Below are 24546 nucleotides of genomic sequence, written 5' to 3'. Positions count from 1 at the left end.
TTTAGAAGAAGCATTTCGGGAAACTTTCTCTGCCTTAATACAAAATGCTAAGACTGATTTTCTATTAGAACACTAGAAGCATGTTTCCATGTTTCTCTTTGGTAATTAAGAGCTAATATTTCTAATCATAGTAGTTGCTTTTCCTGAAGTTTACATTCTCTGCTGGCCACAGCCCTGTCTACAGGCACTGCTCCTACTCAGTAGCGAGCCAGCCAAACATTCTCAAGTCTGACGATAGTTACTGTCATCACTGAATAGCAAGAGTAAATAAAAATGAAAGTTTGAGTGTTAAAACCAGATTTCAGTTTAGATCCTTGATTCCTTCCCAGCATCATCTAGACAACTGTTTACACTACAAGTGCGTAAGTATTCTTCCTCTACATTGCAGTTCACATGTTCACCCACCTTCATAGGTGACTCCACAGTCAGTGTTAAGGAAGTAGACTTCTCAGAACTTCATGTCACTGTTACATATGAGCATTTTTAACTAGTAATAAGGAACTTTTTTAATGTTAGCCAAGGTTCATCTGCCATAAAGTTCACACTGTGTATTAGGTTTCACATTAAAGTCATCACCTGAACAACTTTGCTTACATAAATGTTTTATACCTATTACTATTCTGTTTCACATTTTAGGACAGCAACACTGCTGGACACTTTGAGACTAAAATAAGTTGTTATTCTGGAAAGCTAGGCTAGGTCAATCCTGCACAATGTTCTCCACCGGTCTTTTAACATGACACTTGTTCGGTTGTTGAAGTTACCATGGGCCAAAATTTTAGCCCAGTTACCCACTCCGAACATCTTTACTCCTGATTTCAGTTCCAAGTCTTCTTTGTAAGTCCATCGCTAGGGGAAGAACAGAGAAAAATACTGGATATGTGAACAGAGAAAGGTATTAATGTAAAAGCTAACCTTACAGCAAATATAAAAGCAAGTTTTCATACTGTTCTCTAGTTATTACAGAGTAGAGGTGTCAGAGGGGTTCTGTTTTCAAACTTGAATCTAAATCTTGAAACTAAATACAACAACAAAGGTTATCAAGTCAAGTTTTACAACACATTAGATATCACCTGGAAAGAGAACAGCATGTTTCAACGTTCACAAGTCGCAGGAGGAAAAGAAAAAAGATATTGGGCCAAGGTTTGCTTTCTTCAAAACATGCTTTCCAAAATTGTACTTTATAAGCTAACTGAGCCAAGACAAATCTTGATCGATCCTAGTATGCACCGCAAAAGAGAAAGCATTCTGTGACACATTAGGCCAAGGACTGAGAATCAAGACACCTTTTACCAACAACAAAAGAATTTCAGTGTGCTCAGGAACAAATCCCAGTATTTAAAATGCTTATAGAAGCAAAATTATACATATTGCATTTGAAAGTGACATCAGTCATATTCTCAGCTAACAGCTATGCATTTGCTTTTGGCCATTTGTTGAGCCTACTACTTAAGTCTGACTGCCATGAGTTACAAGCTTTTTAATCTTCAGGGCATGACTTTTCTCTCATAAAAGTAAGAGAAAATTACTTGCAGTTATACATCTGTAAGCAATCCCTTCCAGTTCTTTCTTAGTTGCTTCTTGGTACAAACACCTCAATACAAAGAGTTTTAAGACTGCACACAGGGTAAAAGAAAACTGAATTTTTAAAAATGAAATTCTTGATTTTAAAAATCTTACCTTTACAGAAAAGTGCAAGGGAGAACCAATTGTCAATTTTCCTTTAGCATAACTTCATAAAAATAGACATCTATATAACAAAACTTTACAAATTCTATATATCCTCTGATGTATTTTTTTAACTACTACATTTTTTGATATGTGCATGTATAAGGGGTATTAGATGCAGTCAATTTTTTCACTCTGAAATAGCATTAGTAACTTTATTATGAAATTATTTTAAAACAAGTGATTTGGCTAGAATCTGACTCTCCACAAATGTCTTCAAATCCTTGCTTGCTTAATACACAACTAATCACACTGATGTATGATCAGCACACCTCCTCAGGCAAACTGAATTGCGTATTATCTGTGCAAGCATAGGACAGAATCCTCAGGTGAAATAACTGTGTAGAAAAACTGTTTCTAAAAAGTAAGTATCGATTTCTACTTGAAACTGTAGTTTGATAGCATGTTCTTTCTAAATTTATTCCCCAAACCTGAAATGCAAAGGCCTAACTTACAGAAAAAATAAAAACTTAAAAACATTAATGAGATTGAGATGCACAGAGAATTGTATTGTGCAGCTGTTCCATTTAATTTATTTATGTTTAGTTCTGCTTCTTGCACAGGAGGGGGCCCGCTTCTTCTGACAGTCTCATGGACCGCAATAAGTTATGAAAGGAGACAAATGGTCAATTTTCACTGGTCTCATGCTGGCATTTCTGTAATCACCAACAGATTCCATATTAAAAATCATTAGTTACCAGAGTGTTACAAAATCTGCATGTGTTTATGTGCATGTCATGAGCAAATGACTGCTGAAAATCCAACCAAAAGACTCCCTTATTTCTGCATTTAACCATCACCTGTGTTTTACTGATTTTGGAGTTGCTCTGAAATAGCAAAAATGTCAGAGTTTTTGCTCATAAAAGTACTACAAAATTTATAAAGGCAAGTGATCAAAAGCACTGCAATTACGGTGAGTGTGTAAAATTAAAATTGGTAATGTTGAATAGGCCTTTGTGGGCCTCAGGAGTTAAGAAGCATTTGCAGCTAATGGTCTTGCCAGTCAGAACAATTTAAATTGCCAAAAGAGTGAACTATTTGTAAAAGAATGTACTGACTCGAGCCTCTTCATCTGAGGAACTGAATTTGCTGTTATGTACCATAAGCTGCTTATCTGATACAATTTTTGTGAAAAAGCTGTTTGTAAAAGTTATAGAACTCCATAGCTGTCCCAGCTGGGCAGAATTCACATCGGTAAAGGCCATCACTGCTGCTCCCTGTCCTCTCCTATCATCACAGCCACCAACTGACCTCAACTGCAGTTCAGGTTATTTCCACAACAGCACCTGGTGCTGTGAATGGGATTCACACATCCTGCTTTGCTTAGGCAGACCATGGGCTGATCCCTGCCACTGCTTGGAAGGTACAGAATCTTTTGAAATCCCTGTTGGGGCTTTAGCCAAGGGTCATCTGTAGGCTCCTGCAATGTGTGGGGGCTGCTGAATCCCAGCTTTAATATAGGTCAGTCAGGCACCCCTCTGCCAGCTAAAAGAGGGAAAGGTAATTGTAATGCTGGTCTGGTCTGCTGGACAGATGTTATGACCAAGAGGAGCCCTTGTGTGTCTTGTAGTTTTCCTTTGAGTTACTGGTTATTGTCAGGCTGGAGGGTCATCCCAGAAGCAGTGACTGTGAGCTGCCACCCAGGAGGCACAGGCTCCCTCTGCCTTTTCTTTGTCTCCTTGAATGAGTGAAAATTTCACCCTTTACCTGAAAGGGAGACATCTTGCAAGAGTACAATGCAATACAGCCAGAAGAGTGCTCATATTTGGTGCATCCATCTGCACCAGCCAGGAAGTTACGGCCCTATGAAAGGAATGGGAGGGCTGTGATGTGGGCAGGGGTACCAGGCAGGCAGAAGGGTTGTTCCCATACTTGGGCATGTGCCTGTGAACCTAGAGAAGGGGGTGTGTGCCTTCACCAGTGAACTTACACCTCTACCAGACAGACAACGGAAGAGGACTCAGCTGTGTTTATGTCTTACACGGGTACCACACATGGGTGGTGTTGAGGACAGCACCTTTTCTGTGGCAGTGTCCTCTCTGTGTGTGTCTCTTGGATTTGTGTTCAGCTTTGTTACTAGGCAAACCTGCATATGGGAAAGTAGAAGCCACTGCCTGAGTAGTGACCCCAGGTCCCTGGACTCCACACTGGGCTCCAGCAGCCAGACAGGAGAGTCCTGGGCTGAGGCTGCTAAAGGAGGTGGCCACTTCTAACATGCCTTAACAATTCCGTAGCCAGCAGAACCTGGCTGAGTTGTGAGCATTCCTGAGATTAAATGTATATAATCCTTATGTGACAGGGGACTGATTGACTAATCCTTTGCTAATAAAGCCTTGGGTTAATTGGAATAACACAATTGGAATAAAAAATGTTTATAGAACATTACAAGAGCCATAAGAATTGTAAACGGTTGAATCTGAAGGCCTAAAATTTGTAACTTTGTGGATTAAAAGAAAGGTTGGTTTACCAGAGTATGTATAAAACCTTCTCCTATAAGTAACAGAGCACTTCCAATTATCAAATGGATAAATGCTGTTGGCTATAAAGCAAAAGGGAAGACTAGAAAATCATGTTATGGCTCACCTCTACAACTGAAACTTTCAAAGTTGTAAAGAACTGGGCAGAAAGAGAAATGCAGGTGCAAAGGAATAGCCTCAACTTACAGAAATTTAAACTTGATAAAGCCAACTAGTAGATCTGATAAGTGCGAGGAAATATATGAATTACAGGGGAATGAACATCACTTAATTCTGCAAATAACGTACCCAGTGGAAATGTAAATCTCATGGCTGCTGTCATTAGACAAATACATACCATGCTGCTCGTGCAGAAGGGAGAGGTGGACAGGAAAACCCAGGCTCAGCTGGTATGACTGTCAATGGCACAAGAGGTCCTTGTGCTAAATCCCACATCCATGGAGATAGCAAAAAAAAAAATAAAAAAATTTATCTCCTCTCCGAATGACCTGAAACCCTTCTGGGATCCTTAAAAGATTCTGCTCTTAAAAGCAAAATCAATTCAGACATTGGGAATAGGCCGGGTGACAACTGAGTGCCATTCTGCATAGTTCTCCACTTCCCTTGAATTTAAGTTGCTAGAAGTGTCAGCAGCACCCAAACATGAAAGGCAGGGGCATCAGTATGAGGGAGAATAAGCTTCGATAACATTCAACTTGATCAGAACTGTATCCTGGTTTTTCTACAACGAGGGAAAATGTGACACCTATGCAAAGTGTAAACTGAAGTACGTGAAGACTAAACTTCACATCTCAAAGTTGGACCTACTCCAGCTTAATGCAATTTTCAGTGCCTCTTCAGTAAACTATGATCACTAACAAACCTCACTAAGCAGTGAAAGAAATACAAGTGATAGCAGTTCAGTTGTATTTCTAAAAGGTTTGGAACCTAAAACTTCTCTAAAGTAGTCTAACCTTTATCAAAAATACTTCCTTTTTCCAATACTTCCTGTTCCACAGATATTTTGCAACATCAGCAGTGAATGGCTCTTGGTTTGTTTTTTTTTTTTAACTTTATTAAAAGGCCAGAGATTCCATTGGAATCACGTAGTTCATTTCAGAGCATGCCAGAAAACTTTCCTAAATAAAATCTTTATTCAAGTAACAGAGTTATTCTTGACCTAGAACACCAGATAATTCAAATACTTCAATCAGAGACAATTACAACTATTGTTACTTGTAATGATTAGTTACATTTGCTCTTAAAGGGGTTGGTTTAGCTTGTTTTGATTTTAAATTGCTTATATTGAGCTTTTGTTTTTTAAAAAAAAATTCTTCAGTTTAACATATAAATGAGGAGCCTGCCTTACAGGTAAATCAGGGACTGTCATCTTTTCACCGAGGAACTGTACAGAGCAGTAACTTGCCTCCCACCTCACTGACTGATGAACTGTCTGTCCCCTCTGGGACAGCACTTTTGGAGATTCCAGCTTTGCACTGTTACAAGCTACCAAGGCTGGTTGAAAGCCTGGACATAATGCAGCATTACATTTGAGCTCACATCATCATGGCACCTAGTCCAGAGCAACGTGACATCTGGCCAGCTTAGAATGCAGGCAGAGCAAGCTTGAGTTTGCCAGGCAGAATGCAGAGGCATACCCTGTCATATCTAAAGATCTTGTTATTCCTTAGTCAGTCCTCCTCTAGTAACCTGTCTTCCTTTATGCATTATGGGACTCCGATCTGATTTTCTTCCTTCTGGTTTAAATATATGGATTTTTTTTCCCATACAAGTCTGACTAAATTCTGAACATCCAGATTTTCAGACACATTCTTTAATTTAAAGAAACTGTCAGTCAGATTTTAAACAACTCAAAGGACAGGATATAAAACTGAGTACAAACAGTTCCCTAAATTTCGTGACACTTGCATCCCCTAATTTAGGGAGGAGAAAATAAAGTATGCTTGCTTTCAATAGCACTGCAGAGTGTTATTTGTAGCTAACTGAAAACACAGCAATGAAAGGCTGAAAATGGGCACTGAACCATTGCAATGAAATGCCATTTACAAAACAAGAGCAAACAATGCCAACATTGAAAGAGGGACTACATGGAAAAGGAAGTTCTAGAAGTCAACAGCTCTGACATTCATTGCATTCTTTCATGCATGTAGACAATTTTATAACCCAGATGATTAAGCAGAGGAGTAGATTTATCGTGTAAAAGGCCAATTATCATTGCTTTCTATACAATATTTCCGAGCAGTCTCAGTGGCAGGGAGTATGGCATAAATATCACAGAGGCAGCAAATGCCTACAACTTTTCTAAGTGTTTAAAGAAACAGTTCTTAATCATAAAATTCATACAAGTTTTTATAAAATTTTCAGAGTTCTTTGCTACTATCAGATGCATTTTTGTAAAAATTTTGCCTTTACATTTCAATTAAGGTTGAAATACAACAATGTAACTAAGCAAACAACATCTATTTTTTTCTAACAAGATGTGTGCATAAGCCCTAGACTTAGATACACTGCCTGTAGGTGACCCCATAGCAGACTACCTCAGCATGAAAATATGTGAACACAAAGTTCTCATTAGCTCTCTGTCAATTGTGATCCAAATAGTTTAAATCTTGATGTTGAAAACAAGCTTGATGGAAGTGTTCATGCTTACCAGACACTGGCTAACAAAGTACCTATCCAAGTATACTTTGGAGTAAACTAATTATATTTTTAAAGGCAACAAACAAATCCAGTAAGTGCTGCTATTTTTTTCCTTTTAGGGCACTGGTTTTATCTGTAGCTTTTAAAGAGGCTCTCAGTGATTTAACTATTCCTGAGATTTGTGAGAAAGTGAAAAACTTTATAGGGGCTTAACCTGCAAGGATAGATGAGCTCTCATTAGGACCTCAACCAATTTGAGGACACCATGTAACTGAAGATTTAACCCGTACTTCAACTGCAGTAAAAATGGTTAAAGAACTAGAAGTACAACTTTCCTCAGTGACAATCTGGAAAAAAACATGAGCAGGTTTGGCCCTCCCTGTTATACAAAACATGAAATGTCAAAATGAACACCAGATAAATGAAACAGCTCACACCACAATGGATGTACGACGGTAACTTGTACTGTTATCTAAACAGAAAGACTCCAAATTGCTTCCTAAGAGATATTATGAAAATGAATTCAAAGGCAATGCATTTGTTTAATATTAATTTCCTTAGTTATCATGGTAAGAAGCTGAACAATTATGAATGAAAATTGGCTATGTGCAAAAATTAGCTTGAAACAGTTTACCCCAACATCATACCAAATTGCCTTCTATTAAGGTATAGACTTCTGTACTTCCCACCAACAGGGAATTCTAGCATTAGTGAACATAGCAGCATTATTTTAAGTAATTAAATGAAGTAGGCTCACCCATGAAGAGAATGCAAAGGATGATTTGAAATGTAGCATTATAAGAAGACCCTATCATTTGGTTTATAAAAACTAAAATATTTTCCCAAGTAAATAGATGTTTTCACCTAACATGAGCAAATTACTGAATTATGAAATTGCTAAATATTTAACCTTCTAAATTGGAAAACAAGTAGTCTTTGATGTTTGCCTAAAATTCTCATGGGCAAATGATATCCTGAATTCTGTAACCCCAACAGTGGAAAGAATTTTTTTTTTTTTCACATTTTAAAAAAAAGAATCAAACTAAGCTTTAGAAGCAGCGTATTTCAACAAATTAAAGGCTCAGAAGCATTAGCAACAATAATATTTGAGAGTGCACAGAATAAGTTTTATTTCCTCTCTTTAAAAAAGATTACTTTTAACAGTTTCAGGACCTGTAGCACAGTTTGAGTAATCTACAGAATCTCAAGTCTAGGCATTTTGGAGAAGGTCAAATAAAGCTGGGAAAAAAATTCGGTGCAGTGTAGATTAATTTTATGTCAATTTAGAACAGAGAATGGTACAAACCTGTCTTCTTCGGCCACAAGCTGAAACTCCATGGTTTTCCACATTCTGTAAGTTGTTGAGACCTAGGAGACAGTTAATATACATCCAGTACAGTCAGGAGTCACCATTAAGGCAGCAGTTTTGCATTCTACCATTTACATGAGACAAGAATGTACCCTGTTTTGATATGTTATGACAGATTGGGAAAATTTCAGTGTCTGATTACATATAAATATACTTTTTTATATGAATACACATGATAGTTCACCATTGTCCAAAGATTCAAAAAATAGTCTGTTCAAAAAAATCACCACATTTTCTACACAATAGAGTTCACAGAAGAATTATATTTTAATTAGGTAAATTAATTAGTTAATTAATTAAGTAAAAATTGGTGCATAATAATGAAACATTTCATTTTGGTAAAAGCATTTTTACTATACATACTGCTCTCATTTTACATAGAGAGAATGGGAAGTAACAAACAATCAGAGCTATGAGTCTTTGTATACAGATTGCATTATTTCCAAGTACATGTATCAGGTTTTAACTGTGGCAAGCATTCAAGGCATCTTAAGAGTTTGTCCTTCCATGTACAACATGGCCACACACAGAAACTATAACATCATCTCTCTGTGGTAAGAGGTTGCTAATGGTCTTCAGAACCTACTTATAAATATTACATTATCCATGTTGTTAAGTTAGGGTTACCAGGAAAATGCACAAACATCCTAACTTTGTGCATTTTACACTACAACTTGTTTTTCCAATCAGCCAATCTCTTTAGTTCTTCCCACCAAAGTTATCTAGCACCAAATTGAGAAAGAGACAAATTTCAGTACTCTTCTGGCAGCTTTCTTTTGCATAGAATACTGTAAATCACAACAAAGCAAACAAAACCCCGAGCAAACCAGAAAATAGTGAATGATTTCACAAAATGAGTTGCCAGAGAAGCCACTTCACAGCTTCCTAAATACGGCAACCACCAAACCTGCACTTGTACAGAAAATACACACAAAAACTAGCAATGTTTTTTCCCCCACAGCCATTTTTTTATTAATCCAATCACACTTAGAAATAAGTGTTTGACATGACTGTTTCGAAAGTGTAAAAGTAAACTAATACTCACTCTGAAGAACTCTGCTCCCTGTGTGTTTCTGCCCTGAATAAGGCCTGCAAGCAACATAGAATGGAGTAAAAATACACAGAACTTCACGAAAAGTCTATGACCAAAAGCAACAAAAAATTTTACCTTTCTGTGGATTTTTTTATGTCTCCAGGTGACTGATTTGTGATATACTGTTGCTCTTTCACCAATCTTGAAAAAAAAGACAAAAAAATAATTTCCTAAGCAGCAACTTGCCATTTACATGATTCAACAATATTTAAATTAAAAAAATATTGAGATCTCTCTACAGAAACAGTGGCATGCAAACACTAACTGCATCAATCCATTAACCCTTTTAATCTTGCCTCACACATTTAAATTGATGGCATTTTGCACATCTAGTTTTTCATTAGGAATTACTTCCATAGGGGTTTTTTAACAAGTCTTTCATCATATCTCTCAGATGTAATTGTGTCATGAGCTATCCTTCTAAAAAAAAAAAAAACCCAACACAAAAACAAACAAAAAAACCCAAACAAAACTTGTGAAATGTCTTCCTCTATACTGTCTGCATGAGTCGATTTCCTTAACTAAATTATGCCAAATATTCCCAGTATAACAATGCAGAAATAAAGCTCTATCCCAACTAAAGACTACAGTTACATTCTCCATGAAAAACAAGGCAATAAACCTAGAATATCAGTATATTCCAAATAATCGTTTTGAGGGTTCACACTGCCAGAAACATGAAACAACATTACTATTTCCCTTCACATTAGTATCAACAACAGAATCTTGTGTTCAGTTGTAAAGAAAATATAACAGCCTGATTCCATTTTCTTATTCTCTTGCTTGAGATGACTTATAGTCTGAAATTAGGAGGGTAGGACTAAAAAGTGCTCAATCAAGCATTAAAAAAAGCAAAGTCTTTTCATGTTTTTGTTGTTATACAACATTGACAGCTGTTTAAACTGAAAATTCTGCACATTTACAAATAATTAAACTTAACCAAAGCTACTTGATGTAAATGCCAAAAGTAACAACCATAGAAGAGCCCAAATTTTAAAAAAATAGGGAATACGCTTGTAACTAATTTTCTATTGGACAGCAGTTTGGAATGTAATGTCCTTCCTTCTACCTACTCTTAATTCTACAAGTTTCAAGTTACTGTCCAAGTACATCCCTCAGTAATATAATCCTTAATACATACCTTTGTTTTGTGACCAAATTACTTTCGTCATTTTCACTGACATTCATAGATTTGTTTTGCAATGTTGTTACTTCCAATCCTTTAGACTCTGCATATTTTGTGGCTTCCTGTGAGAAATGGAATTGATACCTTAAAATTAAAGCCAGGCAATACCTAGATAGTAGGTCACACTGGGATTAATGTGTGTACTCTCTATAAGGACTAACAGTGCTTATTTCACAGACACTTCAGAGGTTTTACTATGAAAATAAGTAGTTTCAAAATAACTCTAGCTTGTTAAATTGAAATCCATAAAGATCTTTATCAACTAATAACTCCGAGAAATTTTAGTCATAGCTGTAAGTGATATTTATATGGATACAAAGAAATAAAATGAATGCTTGCATAATGAGTGAATTTATGAAGGTGTGAAGTATATCGTGGAGATTAACTAAGATTGCAAATAGTATCAAATATGCCAAAATCCATTTTTTATAACTAGGTTAGAAATGGAAAACTGACAGGTCTCACAAGTTTATCTAGTTCTGTAGCACACGTGAGGATCAAGCATGCCTATAACACTTTCAAAAGACACGTCTAATCAGACCTTAGGCTTGTAATATAACCTTTCTTGCACTAGAAAAAATTTTTTTCTAATATCCTGCTCAAACTTTTAGCCACAAACTAAGATTATTTCTCCTCCATTGCCAAGAGAAGGAAGTCGTAGTTCATTACTCTTTATAGAATGTCCAGACAATCCTAAGATTTGTACTTTTCCCTATATTTCTCCCACTTACTTGAGGTAATAAAAACACTCAAAAAAAGAAATCATTTAGTCCAACTTAGTCCACAAGTTCATTCTTGCCAGTTGTGCACTAATCAGAGCCAACTATCTTCCATCCAACACTACACATCCCAAAAGGTGACTTGCTTTGCAGCACTGAAATATCAAAATGATTCAAAGTTGAGAGCTTCACTATAGGCTCAGTATTAATTCTTTCTGCTTAGTTTGTTGCTCTCAGTTTCCATCAGTTTGCTCTTCAAGGCTTTCTTTTTCCTCCTGTTAATTTTCCTTCATCCATCCAGTTTTCAGTAGTCTTGAAATCTTAACCTGCCCTTCACAGTAACTTGCAGAGTCTCTCAACATTTCCAAGAGTGAGATAATATAAAAACATTCTCTACTTCAATCATTCATCCATGAAAATACTGGTAGTGGCTGATGGTAGCAAAACCTGTATGATAGTGAGGACATTTTCCATATAGATAAACAGGTAAAAAGGATTTAGTTTAAAAAAAGGTTTAAATCAACTATGTTGTACTTTGCAAGTTAACAGTAGCTTTCAAATTGTACCTGTCCCCAAAAACAACTCTTTTGAAAGAAAAATGAAAGTTATAACAAGAAATTACAAAGAATTCAGATCAATGCTTTCTTGGTATAGGTCCTTTATCCTCGTAATGCGCTATCCGCAGACTGTACTTAGGGCAGCTAACCTATAAGAGTTTCTTGAACTGCAAGAGCTTTATCAACAGTAGGAGCTGCAAGCTTGTAGATTCCAAGCTTGACACTAACCTAGAATAAGCTGTCTTCAAACAGTTTAGCAATGTAGACCACCTCATAGTGGATAAAAAGCTGGACATGACTCAGCAACGTTCGCCTGCAGCCCAGAAAGCCAATCATACCCTGGGATGCATCCTAAGCAGCGTGGTCAGCAGGTCAGGGGAGGTGACTCTGCACCTCTACTCTGCTGAGACTCCACCTGGAGTGCTGCATCCAGCTCTGGGGTTCTCAGCACACAAAAGACTTGGACCTGCTGGAGCAAGTCCAGAGGAGGTCCACTAAGTTGATCACAGGGGTGGAGCATCTCCTCCTATGAGGAAAGACTGAGAGAATTGGAGGTGTTCAGCCTGGAGAAGACTCTGGGGAGACCTTATAGATAGCACCTTCCAGTACCTAAACGGGGGCTTAAAAGAAAGACAGGGACAAACTTTTTAGCAGGGTCTGTTGTGATGGGACAAGGGATAATGGCTTTAAACTAAAAGAGGGAAGATTTAGATTAGATATAAGGAAGGATTTTTTTTTTTTTAATGATGAGAGTGGTGTAACATGGAACAGGTTGCCCAGAGATGAGGTAGATGCTCTGTGCCTGAAAACATTTAAGGCCAGGTTGGACACCGCTCTGAGCAATCTAATCTAATTGAAGATGTCCATGTTTATTGCAAGGGAGTTGGATTAGACTACCTTTAAAGGTTTCTTCCAATCCAAACTATTCTATGATTATACTTCTACATCTGGCACTAGAAGAAAGGGAAGAGATATTAAAATTGAAGCTGGAGTGCTCTTCTGTAGCGAACACTGCTGGAGAACCATTACGTACTATACAGAAGGGGAAACTCTTCACAAAGATGTCTCCTCCATGTCCTAAAATAACTCTGTTCAAAATAAGATTTGTAGTGTTGGTGCAGAAAGTAGGACAGTGGGGGTGCAACAACAGAGGGTCTAGCTATGCTAGTATGCAGTTCCGGGCCTTCTCCGATACCTCCAAACCTTGATCTCCTCTTACACTCAAAGAAAGAGCCTTGAAAAATAAACTTGAAAACTGACAGTCAAGTGAAACCATTAAAAGGTATTCCTTGTCTTATACTTTGAATGCATTTAATAGGTTGTCTAGTCTCTTGGGCAAGAAAATGGAAAACACAGAGGAAGTTCAGAATTGTTTATTTAAAATTTGCTTCTTATTACCTTTAGATGTCTGTGCTTTTGTAATTGAATAATTCAATACTTTTTTAGAGGAAGTAAACATAAGAGAAATTCTTTACAATCCTCTTGAAGATGAACTCCAAAAGGAATGTTGTTCTTGTCCATTTTAAATCAGTTTTGAGCAAGATTCTTTGTAAGGACCTTTCTTATTTATAGGAAAACAGCAATAATAGTTTTGTACCTCCTAAGTTCTCTGACATTCCTAAACTTTTTATTTTTCGTATAAGTCATACAGACCTAAACAAAATAAGCATTAAACAAATAGCTACGTTATTTTTTAAACAGTCCCAGATCAGAACTGCTTCTCTTAAACATACAGTACTGACAGATCTTATTTTAATTATGCTTTCTTCCTATTTTTCTGATCAAAACGGTTGTGGAAAAAACATTAATAAAAGATATTTTAGAGGAGTCTTATTCCTACTAACTTTCTCCAAGATATCTTAATTAAAACAAAAAGGTTGAATATAAGACAATCTAAATGAAGACAAAGCTTCCTTTTCATTTAATGCAATAACTGACTATTGCCTAAACAACTCCCTTGAAAGTATAAATCAATTTAATCTTATCAGGTAACTCTTTTGAGACGTTTTGAAAATGCTTTAACATACCTGTATTAAGAAGTCAGTTTCCTTTTCTTTCATGAAAAGTTCAATGTAGAACTTGATTTTACTTATTAAAAGACTGTAACTGAAGCTTTGGAGAAGAGGAACATATGGATCCTTGTTTTTAATTATGGTTGCCAGCTTCATCCTTAAAGGCTAAGAAAACCACAGCTTTATAAAACACAAATCCTGCAATAAACTTGGTATCTACGCTAAACAGAACGTACAGAAAGTAAACATGATGATTATATAGTTTCCTGAAGTTATATGTCTATATAACTTCATACCACAGTTTGACAGGTTTCTAAAGTATAATAGGCATAATACCAGGTATTTACTTTATGTAGTCAGTAAATGGTAAAGTGTAATTTTCCAGAGATCCCCATCTTCATTTTCTTTATAAATAACATTGAAAGCAGGGTTGTCAATGGAGCAAAAAACACCCAGTAAAAGCCACTCATTACTCAGTTCTCTTTTCTCATTTGCTACCTCAAAAACACTGCCATTGCAAGGGGTGTACAGTGTTCAGGAAAAGGACTACTTAGTATAGCAGCCTTAAGGACACATCAATACTGATAATCAGAAATTCACATTTTGCCTACCAATCACTCTGAATCTTACAGAAACCAATATAACCAAGAGAATTAACTTCTGTGTACAGGCTGCATTTTTATTTATGAATTTGAATACTATTACCACAGCCTACACTTCCCAAACACCCGAATCCTCTGAATGAGGAGTGTATCTGAAGAATAAGTTATGTACATGCTACTACTTATATAGAACACACATCCTAATATACCAGATGAAGATACAGGCAGTATTTTTACCTTTTTTTTTTTATTTTTTGCCTGCAGTCTTTTGCTCTTTTCTCCACCCCATCAAATTCAGGTGTGTGCACTAGTTATTATTTTAGAGATATGCACTCAAGCTAGCATCTTTCTGAATGATGCAGTCAACTTCAAACCAGGAAGTGTGCCGACTCACCTATGTTGTCTTTTCCAAGTAGAGGCATAATAACATTCAGTCCATACTAGAGAAGCTAATGAGTTTTCCTTCCCTGTGATGCCTCAGTACACAGAACACTAATCAACAGAGGTGACAATAGAGTCCACTGCGATAGAAGGCAGCAGACTAATTATTAGGCAGTTATGCCTCAACCAGCATGTTTATACTGCCTTTGGTCTGAGAACACAGCACTATTAAATTCCCAGAATCTGTAGTGCCACCTCACTCCTCATATTAAGTGGGAAAAAAACAACTGCTGGATGCATTTTACTCCCCCAGATCACCCATTATTTCTATCAATCCCCTAGCCAAAAACTTCCTTTTGTATTTAAAAGTCCCATTGGTGTCCCACATAGACAACAATCAGGTCAAAGCTATGTAGGTAGCATTTGCTAGCTTTGGAAACCCACTCCCATCTTTCTCCACTGAAAATAAAAGAGTTTAATGCAACTTAAGAAAGTAACTACCTTATCTGATTCAGAGTCTGTAAACAGCCTTTCAAGAAGTTCGGTAGCTTCCTTAAAATATCCATTTTCCATATGAACTGCTACAATCTACAACAAATATAATTACAAGATATGCTGAAATAATTTTCACCTGAGAATCAGAAAAAAAAAACAAAAATCACAATACTACAGTTTTCTAAGACTTCCAAAATTCAGATTATTATATACTTAAGGGTTACCAACAATTATCTAGTTATAAAAGTTAGTTCTGAAGTAATATTAAACCTCATGTATAAAGCCTCTCCATCAGGCGTTTAAAAAGACTCTCATTGATGCAAAGTGTCCCATATTACCCACTAAGCATTGCTTCCCTCTCTTCCTGAAATACTTTCACATTCCCAGTAGCTGACAATGTTTTTATATGTTCATCTTTGAAATCAAAAGTTTTCTAATACAAATAATGATTTTTAAGTAAAAAAAAAAACTATTCATAACATATTTTAAAGCTCAAGATACTAGTGTTTTGAAATAGATCTCAATTGATACTTTTTTTTTTCAGATTGGCAGCTTTTGATACAAATTTGAACTGGTACAAACAGGAACCACTTTGGATAGAAAAAGGTCCCCTGTACAGATCTATTTACTCTGTATTAAAACTCTGAAAATTCAGTTCAGTCTGCTAATAGCCCAAGCTTTTTGTAAAAGGGGTTATGTTTTAGTAAGATAGAATCATAGAATATTTGAGGTTAGAAAAGACCTTTGAGGTCATCAAGTCCAACAATCAACCTTGGACAACCATGTTCACCACTAAACAATGTCCTCGAGTGCCATATCCACATGCTTTTTTAAAAATTTCCAGGGATGGTGACTCTACCACTTCCCTGGACAGTATGTTCCAATGCTTTATAACCCTTTGTGTGAAAAGGTTTTCCTAAAATCCACTCTACACCTCCCCTGGTGCAACTTGAGGCCATTTCCTCTCATCCTGTTGCTTGTTACCTGGGACAAGAGATCCACTTCCACCTGGCTACAGCCTCCTTACAGGTAATTGGAGAGAGTGATAAGGTCTGCCCTGAACTCCTCATAAGAGCTGTGCTCCAGATCCTTCCCCAACTTCACTGCCCTTCTCTGGACACACTCAGCACCTCAATGTCCTTCTTGTAGTGAAGATCCCAGAACTGGACACAGTACTTGAGGTGCGGCCTCACCAGTCCCAAGTACAGGGAGATGAGGATTGCCCTGGTTCTGCTGGCCATACTATTTCTGATCCAAGCCAGGATGCCATTGGCCATCTGGGTCACCTGAGCAACTGCTGGCTTGTATTCAGCTGGCTGTTGATCAGCACCCCCAGCTCCTTTTCTGCTGGGCAGCTTTCCAGCTACTCATTCCCAATGAATAGGTAGCACCCTGAAGCATTTTGAGTAAGTCACACAGACCTGAATTTGAATCAAGCGATGAATATCTTCATGAAGCTTTTCCAGTTTAATTTCTTCCTTTTCAAGTAAAGTCCAGAAAGCCAGAGCAGATTCCAAAGGTGAAATTGTTCGACCATTTTCAAACTCTAATTCTTAGAGGGGAAAAAAAAAAATACTTTAAAAAAAAAGTAAAGGATAAAGTTAAAAATATTACAGTATTTATATGCAAAATAGTAATATGTACTATACATAATTTGAATTCCTTTTTCCTCAAATAATTTTTAGTGTCTCTCTCCAGGTGTGTTTAAGAACCTGAAGTAACTATCTTCTTTTCAGAAAGACTAGTTCTTCCTACCCTTGCTAATGACATTACTGTTGCATTTTTAAGGGATATTACGTGTCAGCTAATTATAGTTCACCTAAAATGCCACTTGCAGTAGTGCTGAGTTCAGCATTAGGTCTTTGGGCTGGCATTAATAATACAGTAAGCTTAGCATCAGATATCAAAACATTTGGTATTGATACTGTTAATTTTTGTAACATAACCACCATCCTAAGGTTGGGTTTTTTTCCCCTGAATCTATCACTGTATTTCCATGTCTTAAGTTTTTGTTGTATGTGAAGTGCTTAAACCAAGAGGGAAATTCAAACAGTTTAACACAGGAGTGTCACTGAAAAGGCAGAAGCAACTTCCCATGTCAGTGTACCACTGTGCCAACACCAAGGTTTGTATAAACTCCCAGTGAGCAGGATCAGTGATCAGTTCTGGCAGAGATCTGACCTAGCCAAATAGTCATCCCCTTAACACTCTCAAAACACTTTCCCAGTCTGGTCATTGCACACATCTGCACAAGTGAATGTAAAAAAAGCAGGAGGAGCTGGCAGGTGAATAAGTGTTTTTTTCCCCACATTACTGCCAGCTTAGCTCAAGATGTTCACAGAACTATAGGCCCACTTATTCCTTCATTTTATGACATCAGCAGAATCTCGCTCAATAACTGATTCCTTTCATTAAGGAATGAGTAAACAATTTAAGCAATACTTAAAAAATGAAAATTACTTTATACTCACTACAATAAGTCAGTCAGTGAAATTTCAGTGTTATGTGCATATATACACATAATTAAAAAAACCCCACTTTTGTGTTTCTTTAATTATTCTTTCAGTCAAGTAATATGACACTTAATATTAAGTTTAATACTGTAAAACCAAAGTGTTTAAAAGAGCTGGCACCTGAAACAGCCTACTCTGCTTCAAGACTCAGTACAGATTAAATATTTTAATAATTAGAAAAAAAATAGGAAAGCTAGCATGTAGTAGCTTTCCATGTACACTGTGGAGCTACACCTGACATAATACCTACTAAGCATATACAATCTTCCTCACCACACAGGTCATTCTCTACAATGATAAGAAAAACACACAGGAAAGCCATATTTGTAAGTGTTATATACACTAATATAGTTTTAGAGCATTATCAGAAAAGTTTCATAATTTGTAAAAAATTAACTACTTTAAATATTAGAATTTGATTCTCAAGCTAAAATAAGTCAAGGCAACTGTTATTACCTGACAAGTAACATAGAGAAATTAATTTTATAAAAACAAGCCTTTGTGGCACTGCTAGGCTAGAATACATTTCCTTCTTCTATGCTCATGCTAGCAAGACTGCTTCTTAAGTCTTACAATGAGTTTTATCAAACAGTGAAAATTTGCAGCAAAAAAAATATGTCTTCCAAAAATTCCAGTGTGAAACAAAATCATCTTGGCCAAATCAACAACGTAGTTGCAAATACAGCCAGAGGAGACGTGGTAGTGAAAAAGAGCCCCAAGGACCTGCTGCCAGCTGAAAGTCTTAAAGCCTTCTGTAGGAAACAAGGGTAGTCATCCTTTTCATTCATATTCTTATTCCTACTGTTAGTCCTACTTTAACCTCTAGTTATGTGTGCAAAAAGGAATGTACATCCTGAGCTTTAGACTTGCAAGTATTGCTCACTAATAGCTAGTCAGTCTTTCCAGTAGATTTCTTTTGTTGATGCTACCCTAACAAAAACAGACCGATAATTTAAGAAGTATATAGTAATTTAAACTCAGAGCAGCTAAGTCAGTCAGCACAGAAACACTGGTCCTGCATACAACTCAGTCACATGAGGAATAAAGACAGTCCAAAATGTGGAGTTCATGCCATTTATTTACATATACTTATCTATATATGTATTTATAACATGTACAGTAAAGGCTCTGTGAAAGCATATCTAATACACCTCTGTGCAAGATCACACAAATATTTTTAGACAAGTGAAAAAAAAAAAGAATCAGAGTACTTACCGAGGGTTTTTCCTTTTGCAATTCTTATCAAAAGCTGACAGAGGTAAACTGTTTTTTTCTGATGTGTAGGTATTTTGAAAAAGCCATTGATAAGAGCTGGAAAAGAAGACAAATCATAAGTCAGTCTTGCTCCAGCACTGCCACAATGTGGCTAGACATATAATAGACACTGTGTTATCAGACTTTAATGATCTACTAATTTTTTAATTAATTAAGAAACCAATGAAGCACATTTAATTAGTATTTGTCCATGTTAAAAAAACTTAATATTTAAGAAGTAGAAAAATATACCCTTCTCCAAAGAAGCAAGAAAATGTATCACAGGCTTATATTCAATCAAATTCAAAGACCATGGTATTGAAATAAAGTTTTGTTTTGGTAAGTAGCTTACTACAAAAGACATCTGTCTGCTCCAGAGCACAGAATGCCCACAAACCATGAGCCATGGGCAGACTGGTAATGCTTATATGTTGCTATAGAAACTTAAGAGACAAAAAGCAGTAAAAGCTACGAGGAAAGCTCAGTCAGAAATGTACATCTACAAGAGAAATCCTCCTTTCAAGGCTGGAAGGTCACAAGGATTCTTACATATTTTAGAATGGGAACTGTCATGCGTTTATACCCATCATGCTGGTTACTGTGAATTTCTTATTTTATTGGGCTGGATATAGTAATTCATCTTCACAGCATAAAATAGTAACATTCAAAATGAAGAGTGAATCACAGAACAGTTGGGGTTTGAAGGAGCCTCTGGATATCATCTATACCTGCTGTGATCCCTTCTAACCTTACCCATTCTGTGATTTTGTAGTCCAACCTCCCTGCAGGTTCAGGTGAAGCAGGTTGCACAGGATCACAATCATACAGGTTTTGAATATCTCCAGAGAAGGAGACTTCACAACCTCTCTAAGCAGCCTGTTCCAGTCACCCTCAAAGTAAAGTTTTTCCTTGTATTCAGATGAAACTTCCTGTGTTTCCGTTTGTGCCCCCAAAAAATCACAGAATTATGAAGAACATGTCATGTTACCTGTCCAAGTTGCAGACTGAACACTCTAGGCCAGGAATTGTTTACGTACACATTTCAGTGTCATCCTAGCAAAAAAGCCAGGATTATGGAGCATGGAACCCCTGAGTTTTGCAATGAAACAACTAGAGCACATAATACAATGTTTTACTTGACAGTACTCAGCCTACTTGAATATCAGTGTATAACCATCTCCTATGCAGAATAGATAAGCACGAAATTACGAAGAAAATAGCCGTGAATGATTACCTAAGCTAACATCAAGCAGAATATTGCCACTTGGAGTTGGAAGAACATTTCTAATGGTTTCAGTGAGGACAGGTGATACAAGAGTTTTTAATTCCTATAGCCAAAATATGAAGTAAAAAAAATACATCACTTAGAACAGCAGTAAAGCACCACTCATTGTGATCACTTCCATGATGCACCTTCCATAGCAGACTAGAGAGTTCAGTTTCAGAAAGTGTTTGGACAAGCTTAATAATAGAGATGAACACCTTACTCTGAAGATGAAGGCAAAACTTTGAAATTCTGGAAGCAGGTAGAATAGCATAGGTGAACAATTCCACAGAATAAAAGGGGTCATCTTGGCAAGCAGCTTGAAATCTTTCAGCTTTCTCTGTTCTCATAAGGTGCACATACATTACCACTTTAATTCAGAGCAGGGGCGTGTCTTTAAAGCAAACCTTCTGTGCTTGGTTTGTGCAGTGGAACAGTCTTGACTACACAAACTGAATTCCTTTAGAGCTACTCCAAAGAAAAAGAAACCTTTAAATCCTTACTGTTTGGACACCAGGTCCTTAGCAGTAATTACTCACTATTAATGCAGACAAACAGAAAGAGACACAGCCTTAGTAATCTTTTCTAGACTGTTCTCCCTCCACACACTCAGGGCAGCTTCTCTATTAATTTGTTTGTTAATAGTGTTCTCAATCATAAATCACTTTCCTCCTTGTTGCAACTCAAATGTATTTCTCATCTTAGCCTTTCATTAGAAATTCTAGAAATCCAGTTCCTTGCCATGTAGGTACCTACACAAGCTAGTTCAGGCATATAGACTGTAACACCCTGCCACCACAGGATAAAATAAGCAAGGCATGTAACCTTGCCATGCTGTCTTTAAATCCTTAATCCCAGGTAACCTAGCTATTTCTACATGGCAGCATACTGAGGTATAAAAAAATATTATTTATCTCCTAATAAAATTGCTCATCTTGTTTGCTTTGCTTTCCTTTCTGCCCTTCCTTTAGTTTGAATTGACCCTCTTGTTGACAGCCAGTCATTATTTCAGCAGAGTCTCGCTTTGACAAATGCAAGAGTAATAGTTCTGTATTTCTATAAAAAAAAAACCCACACCCAATTTTCTAATGGAATCTTATGGCTGTACTTAGCTTTTCCCACAGACATATATAATACTGACTTCATAATCTTACAGCACCAATATGCCCAACTCTTTCCTCTGTTGCTGAACAGAGCAGGAACAAGTTCAAAATTTCCTCTTAGTTCTCGGTTCCATATGACCTTGCGTTCTGTACAGTTTAATTAATTGTTTCTGCTACTACAGTCCTCAAGCCTCCAGTTCTTCTCAGAAGACATGTCAGTCTGTGTCTGCATGGGCAGTGCCTTTGCTTCTCACCTTCATGAAACTTCAGTACAATTCCTCTGCTTCCCACCTTCAGGAAATTTCAGTACAATTCTCCTGCTGAGTTACAGTCCCAAGGCCAAACATAGAGAAGTGCCATGAATAATTTAATCTAGCAGCTCACCATTCAATGTACCTAATTATCTTTAGATTCCTTACCTTTTACAATATCTCATATCAACCTCCTTACTAATCATTCTGCATGCCATTGTACTCGATTCCTTCCAGAACTTTAAACAAGTCATAGTATCACATTCACTTGAGTTAAGAACACACACAGAGAGAGAAAGTTCTAACCTGGTATCTTCAGGAAAACTATTTCTAACACACACACAAAAAAAATCATAAATCCATCAAATTTATCTGAGACCTAGACATTTGCTTGTAGCTGTTAACTACTCTTGCTTTTATGTGGATTTCTCAATTTAAATATATGTTTTTCCTTTCAAAATCCAGTTATCACACTGCATTTCACCTTTGTCTGCCAGACTATAGTTCCTTGAAACACTTCTAGTCGTCTATCATAACCCTGAAGTAAACTCGTGGAACTTGGTGTGTTTAATTCTACTCTGGTTGCTTTTTACCACGTTTGCATCTCTTCACTAAATCCTCTTCAGCTTCCCGATAGCCTTCACCCTTCAGCATCCGAGGCCTCAGTTTCAGCAGCTGCAGATGGTATACAGGCAGTCGTGTTGAACACGTAAGGTTCTTGGGATCAAGATGACAGATTAACAGCAAGGACTATTCACCTCAAATTCTGAAAGTCCCCACCACCGAGCCCTCCGTAATCACTGTTTTCTTGGAAAGGTTCAGTCTCATTCAACCAAAATATTAACTCACAGGAGCCGCGATTATCTCACAACACTCCAGCTCGAACACCGGCAGATTAAACAAGCAAACAAAAAGCCGGCATGCACCGCTTCACTGCCACCGTGTGCGAGTGTTGCCGACACCACCAAACGGCCTCAGCAGGTTACCCGGTGCTCCGAGAATCTCCTGAAGTCTTCGAAAGAGCCGAATACCCACCTCCTCAGCGCTGCTGGAGCCAGGACACACCGGCCCGGGAGCGGCTGTGCGAGAGCCCCGAGCGCCCGCGGAACCCCGCGAGCCGCCACTGCCACTCACCCTGCGACACGTCGCTCCAGCGCCGGAACTCCGCCCCGCTCCTATCCCCGAAGTGCCGGCACAGGCAGGAGCAGGCGAACTCTAGCATCCAGTCCGCGGCCACGGCCTCCACCGCAGCCAGCGGGGCCGAACAGACGCAGGGATCGCCGCGGCCCTGCCCCGCTCGCAGAGCGCCGCCGGCCGCCGCCGCCATGTTCAAACCGCGCGCTAACGGCTGCCGACTCGACTCGACTCCACCCTGCTCCGCGCTCACCGCGCCGCAGCCAATCAGCGCGGTGGCCCCTCCCGGCTCCGCCCCGCTCGCCCCATCACAGCCAATCAGCGCGGCCCGGCCGCTCGCTTGGGTCCGCGAATTCCTCCTGGTGCCAGAGGCGGACAGTTGAAGGAGTGAGTGTTATGGTTGGAGCAGGTGGCCGAGAGAGCTGCCACCCCCCCCACGCTTTTTGGGAGAGTAAAAGGCGAAACGTGGCTGTTTTGTGCATGAGCGATGCGGAGGACTTCTCTAAGCACGTCTTCATGTGGGTTCTCGAGAGAAGGCTGCTGGAGGAAGGAAGGATATAACCAGCATTGCAGAGCCTGGAATGACCGGAAAGTGGAAGCCTCGACTTGACGCTGAAGCCCAGGATGGAATGTGAAGAGGGACTGAGTTAGTTGGAGTGTAGAGTGCATCTCTCTGAAAAGGCAACACTCTGTATATGTTAAAAGGTAAAACCTAGGAGGGAAGAAGGTTGTCTGCAGAGGGCTGAATTTAAGGTAAATGCTGAAGGGCAGAACGGTTTTCCTTTCAGAGACTTGATGGAGGGTCGAACAATCTTCTGGTAGATCTGGTAAAAGGCCTTCATCTGAGCTTTCTTCAGGAGGAATAGTGCAGTATCAAGGAGCAGAATGAATTAGCTGCTAAGCCTTTGCTGCCTTTGACTCCTGTGGTCACATTAAATGCACCTGCAGGAGTTTCGCTGTGGCATAAAAAAAAATGAGGTCAAAGACACAAGAAAACACATTATTTAACTAAAAAGAATCATCTATTTGGACAGCTATACTAATAGAATGTAAGATTTTAATTTGCACTTTGAGAGAGACAATATTTGGCAACTTGTTAGCAACAGTTGTAAGCTTATGTTGTGAGATTTCAAATGTGTGTTTGCTTACATGTATATCTACAGTAACAACTTCAAGGACATGAGTTCTTCAGACTGGAAAAATTCCTGTTACTTGGCATATTGTTTGGTAGTACTTCAGGATAGTGATAAGCCTGCAACTTTGACAGGCTTCATCAGGCTGCTGATAATCTTGAGAATCAAAATTTTCAAAGTGTTTGACATAACCAGTTAGACATAAAAATGAGATCATTATGCACTAATGTTTATTTGAGCAGGCATTTTGGGAGTTTGGTAGTAGAAGCTGACAGGAAGGTATGTTACAGTTTGAAATTACCACGATCAAACAACCGCAGGACCAAACCTGCAAACTGTTACCTTTTTGGCAGCAATCATATTCTGGTTCTCTTCAGGATGCCTTCAGAGGATTCTGACTTCAGGGCTTCAAATGGAGAAAAGAAAATTTTTTTAAAAAAACGCTTGGGAAGCCAAAGTAGGCTCTATGACCTCAGCAAATTCCTCTCAACCGGTGCAGAATAACAGTTTGAGTTACCTGTCCCAGCTGTGTCTCCTCCCAACCTCCCATGCAGCCCAAACTTCCTTGCCAGTGTGGCAGTATGAAAAGCAAGAAGAGTCCCTGGCTCTGTGTAAGCACTGCTCAGCAATAACAC

General features: G+C 38.1%; 1 protein-coding gene across 4 annotated transcripts; it reads right to left on the bottom strand.

Moving 5' to 3' along the window:
* Positions 1-30: 30 nt before the first annotated feature.
* Positions 31-22993, bottom strand: TERF1 (telomeric repeat binding factor 1). 4 transcript variants are annotated; one of them, XM_027638883.1, is made up of 11 exons: positions 22238-22664; positions 20514-20758; positions 18988-19083; positions 16681-16811; positions 15266-15352; positions 13797-13946; positions 10449-10555; positions 9383-9448; positions 9260-9303; positions 8152-8213; positions 31-849 (listed from the first exon to the last, which is right to left on the bottom strand). In XM_027638883.1, exons 2-11 carry the CDS (start codon positions 20653-20655, stop codon positions 691-693), a joined length of 1044 nt encoding a protein of 347 aa, XP_027494684.1. In that variant the 5' UTR covers positions 20656-20758; positions 22238-22664; the 3' UTR covers positions 31-690. The 4 variants fall into 4 exon arrangements, with proteins under 4 accessions (XP_027494684.1, XP_027494683.1, XP_027494685.1 ...); XM_027638882.1 differs by lacking the exons at positions 20514-20758; positions 22238-22664 and adding an exon at positions 22779-22993; XM_027638885.1 differs by lacking the exons at positions 31-849; positions 20514-20758; positions 22238-22664 and adding exons at positions 2239-2384; positions 22779-22993.
* Positions 22994-24546: the final 1553 nt, after the last annotated feature.

Source organism: Corapipo altera, unplaced genomic scaffold (assembly GCF_003945725.1).
Source record: "Corapipo altera isolate COAL_440 unplaced genomic scaffold, ASM394572v1 49, whole genome shotgun sequence".
NCBI classification, from domain to species: domain Eukaryota; kingdom Metazoa; phylum Chordata; class Aves; order Passeriformes; family Pipridae; genus Corapipo; species Corapipo altera.
The sequence above is the reverse complement of the archived record's forward strand: the minus strand, read 5'-3'. Positions and strand labels throughout refer to the sequence as shown.

Bases quoted from the DNA above. Each gene is read 5' to 3' on its own strand.
- TERF1 (XM_027638882.1), bottom strand. From the start codon at position 22,971: ATGGCGGCGGCGGCCGGCGGCGCTCTGCGAGCGGGGCAGGGCCGCGGC. The intron at 19,084-22,778 runs GTGAGTGGCAGT...CTTCTTTTCCAG, and splicing joins CTGGAGCGACGTGTCGCAGG to CTCTTATCAATGGCTTTTTC. The intron at 13,947-15,265 runs GTAGTTACTTTC...TGGTTTTCTTAG, and splicing joins CAGACTCTGAATCAGATAAG to CCTTTAAGGATGAAGCTGGC.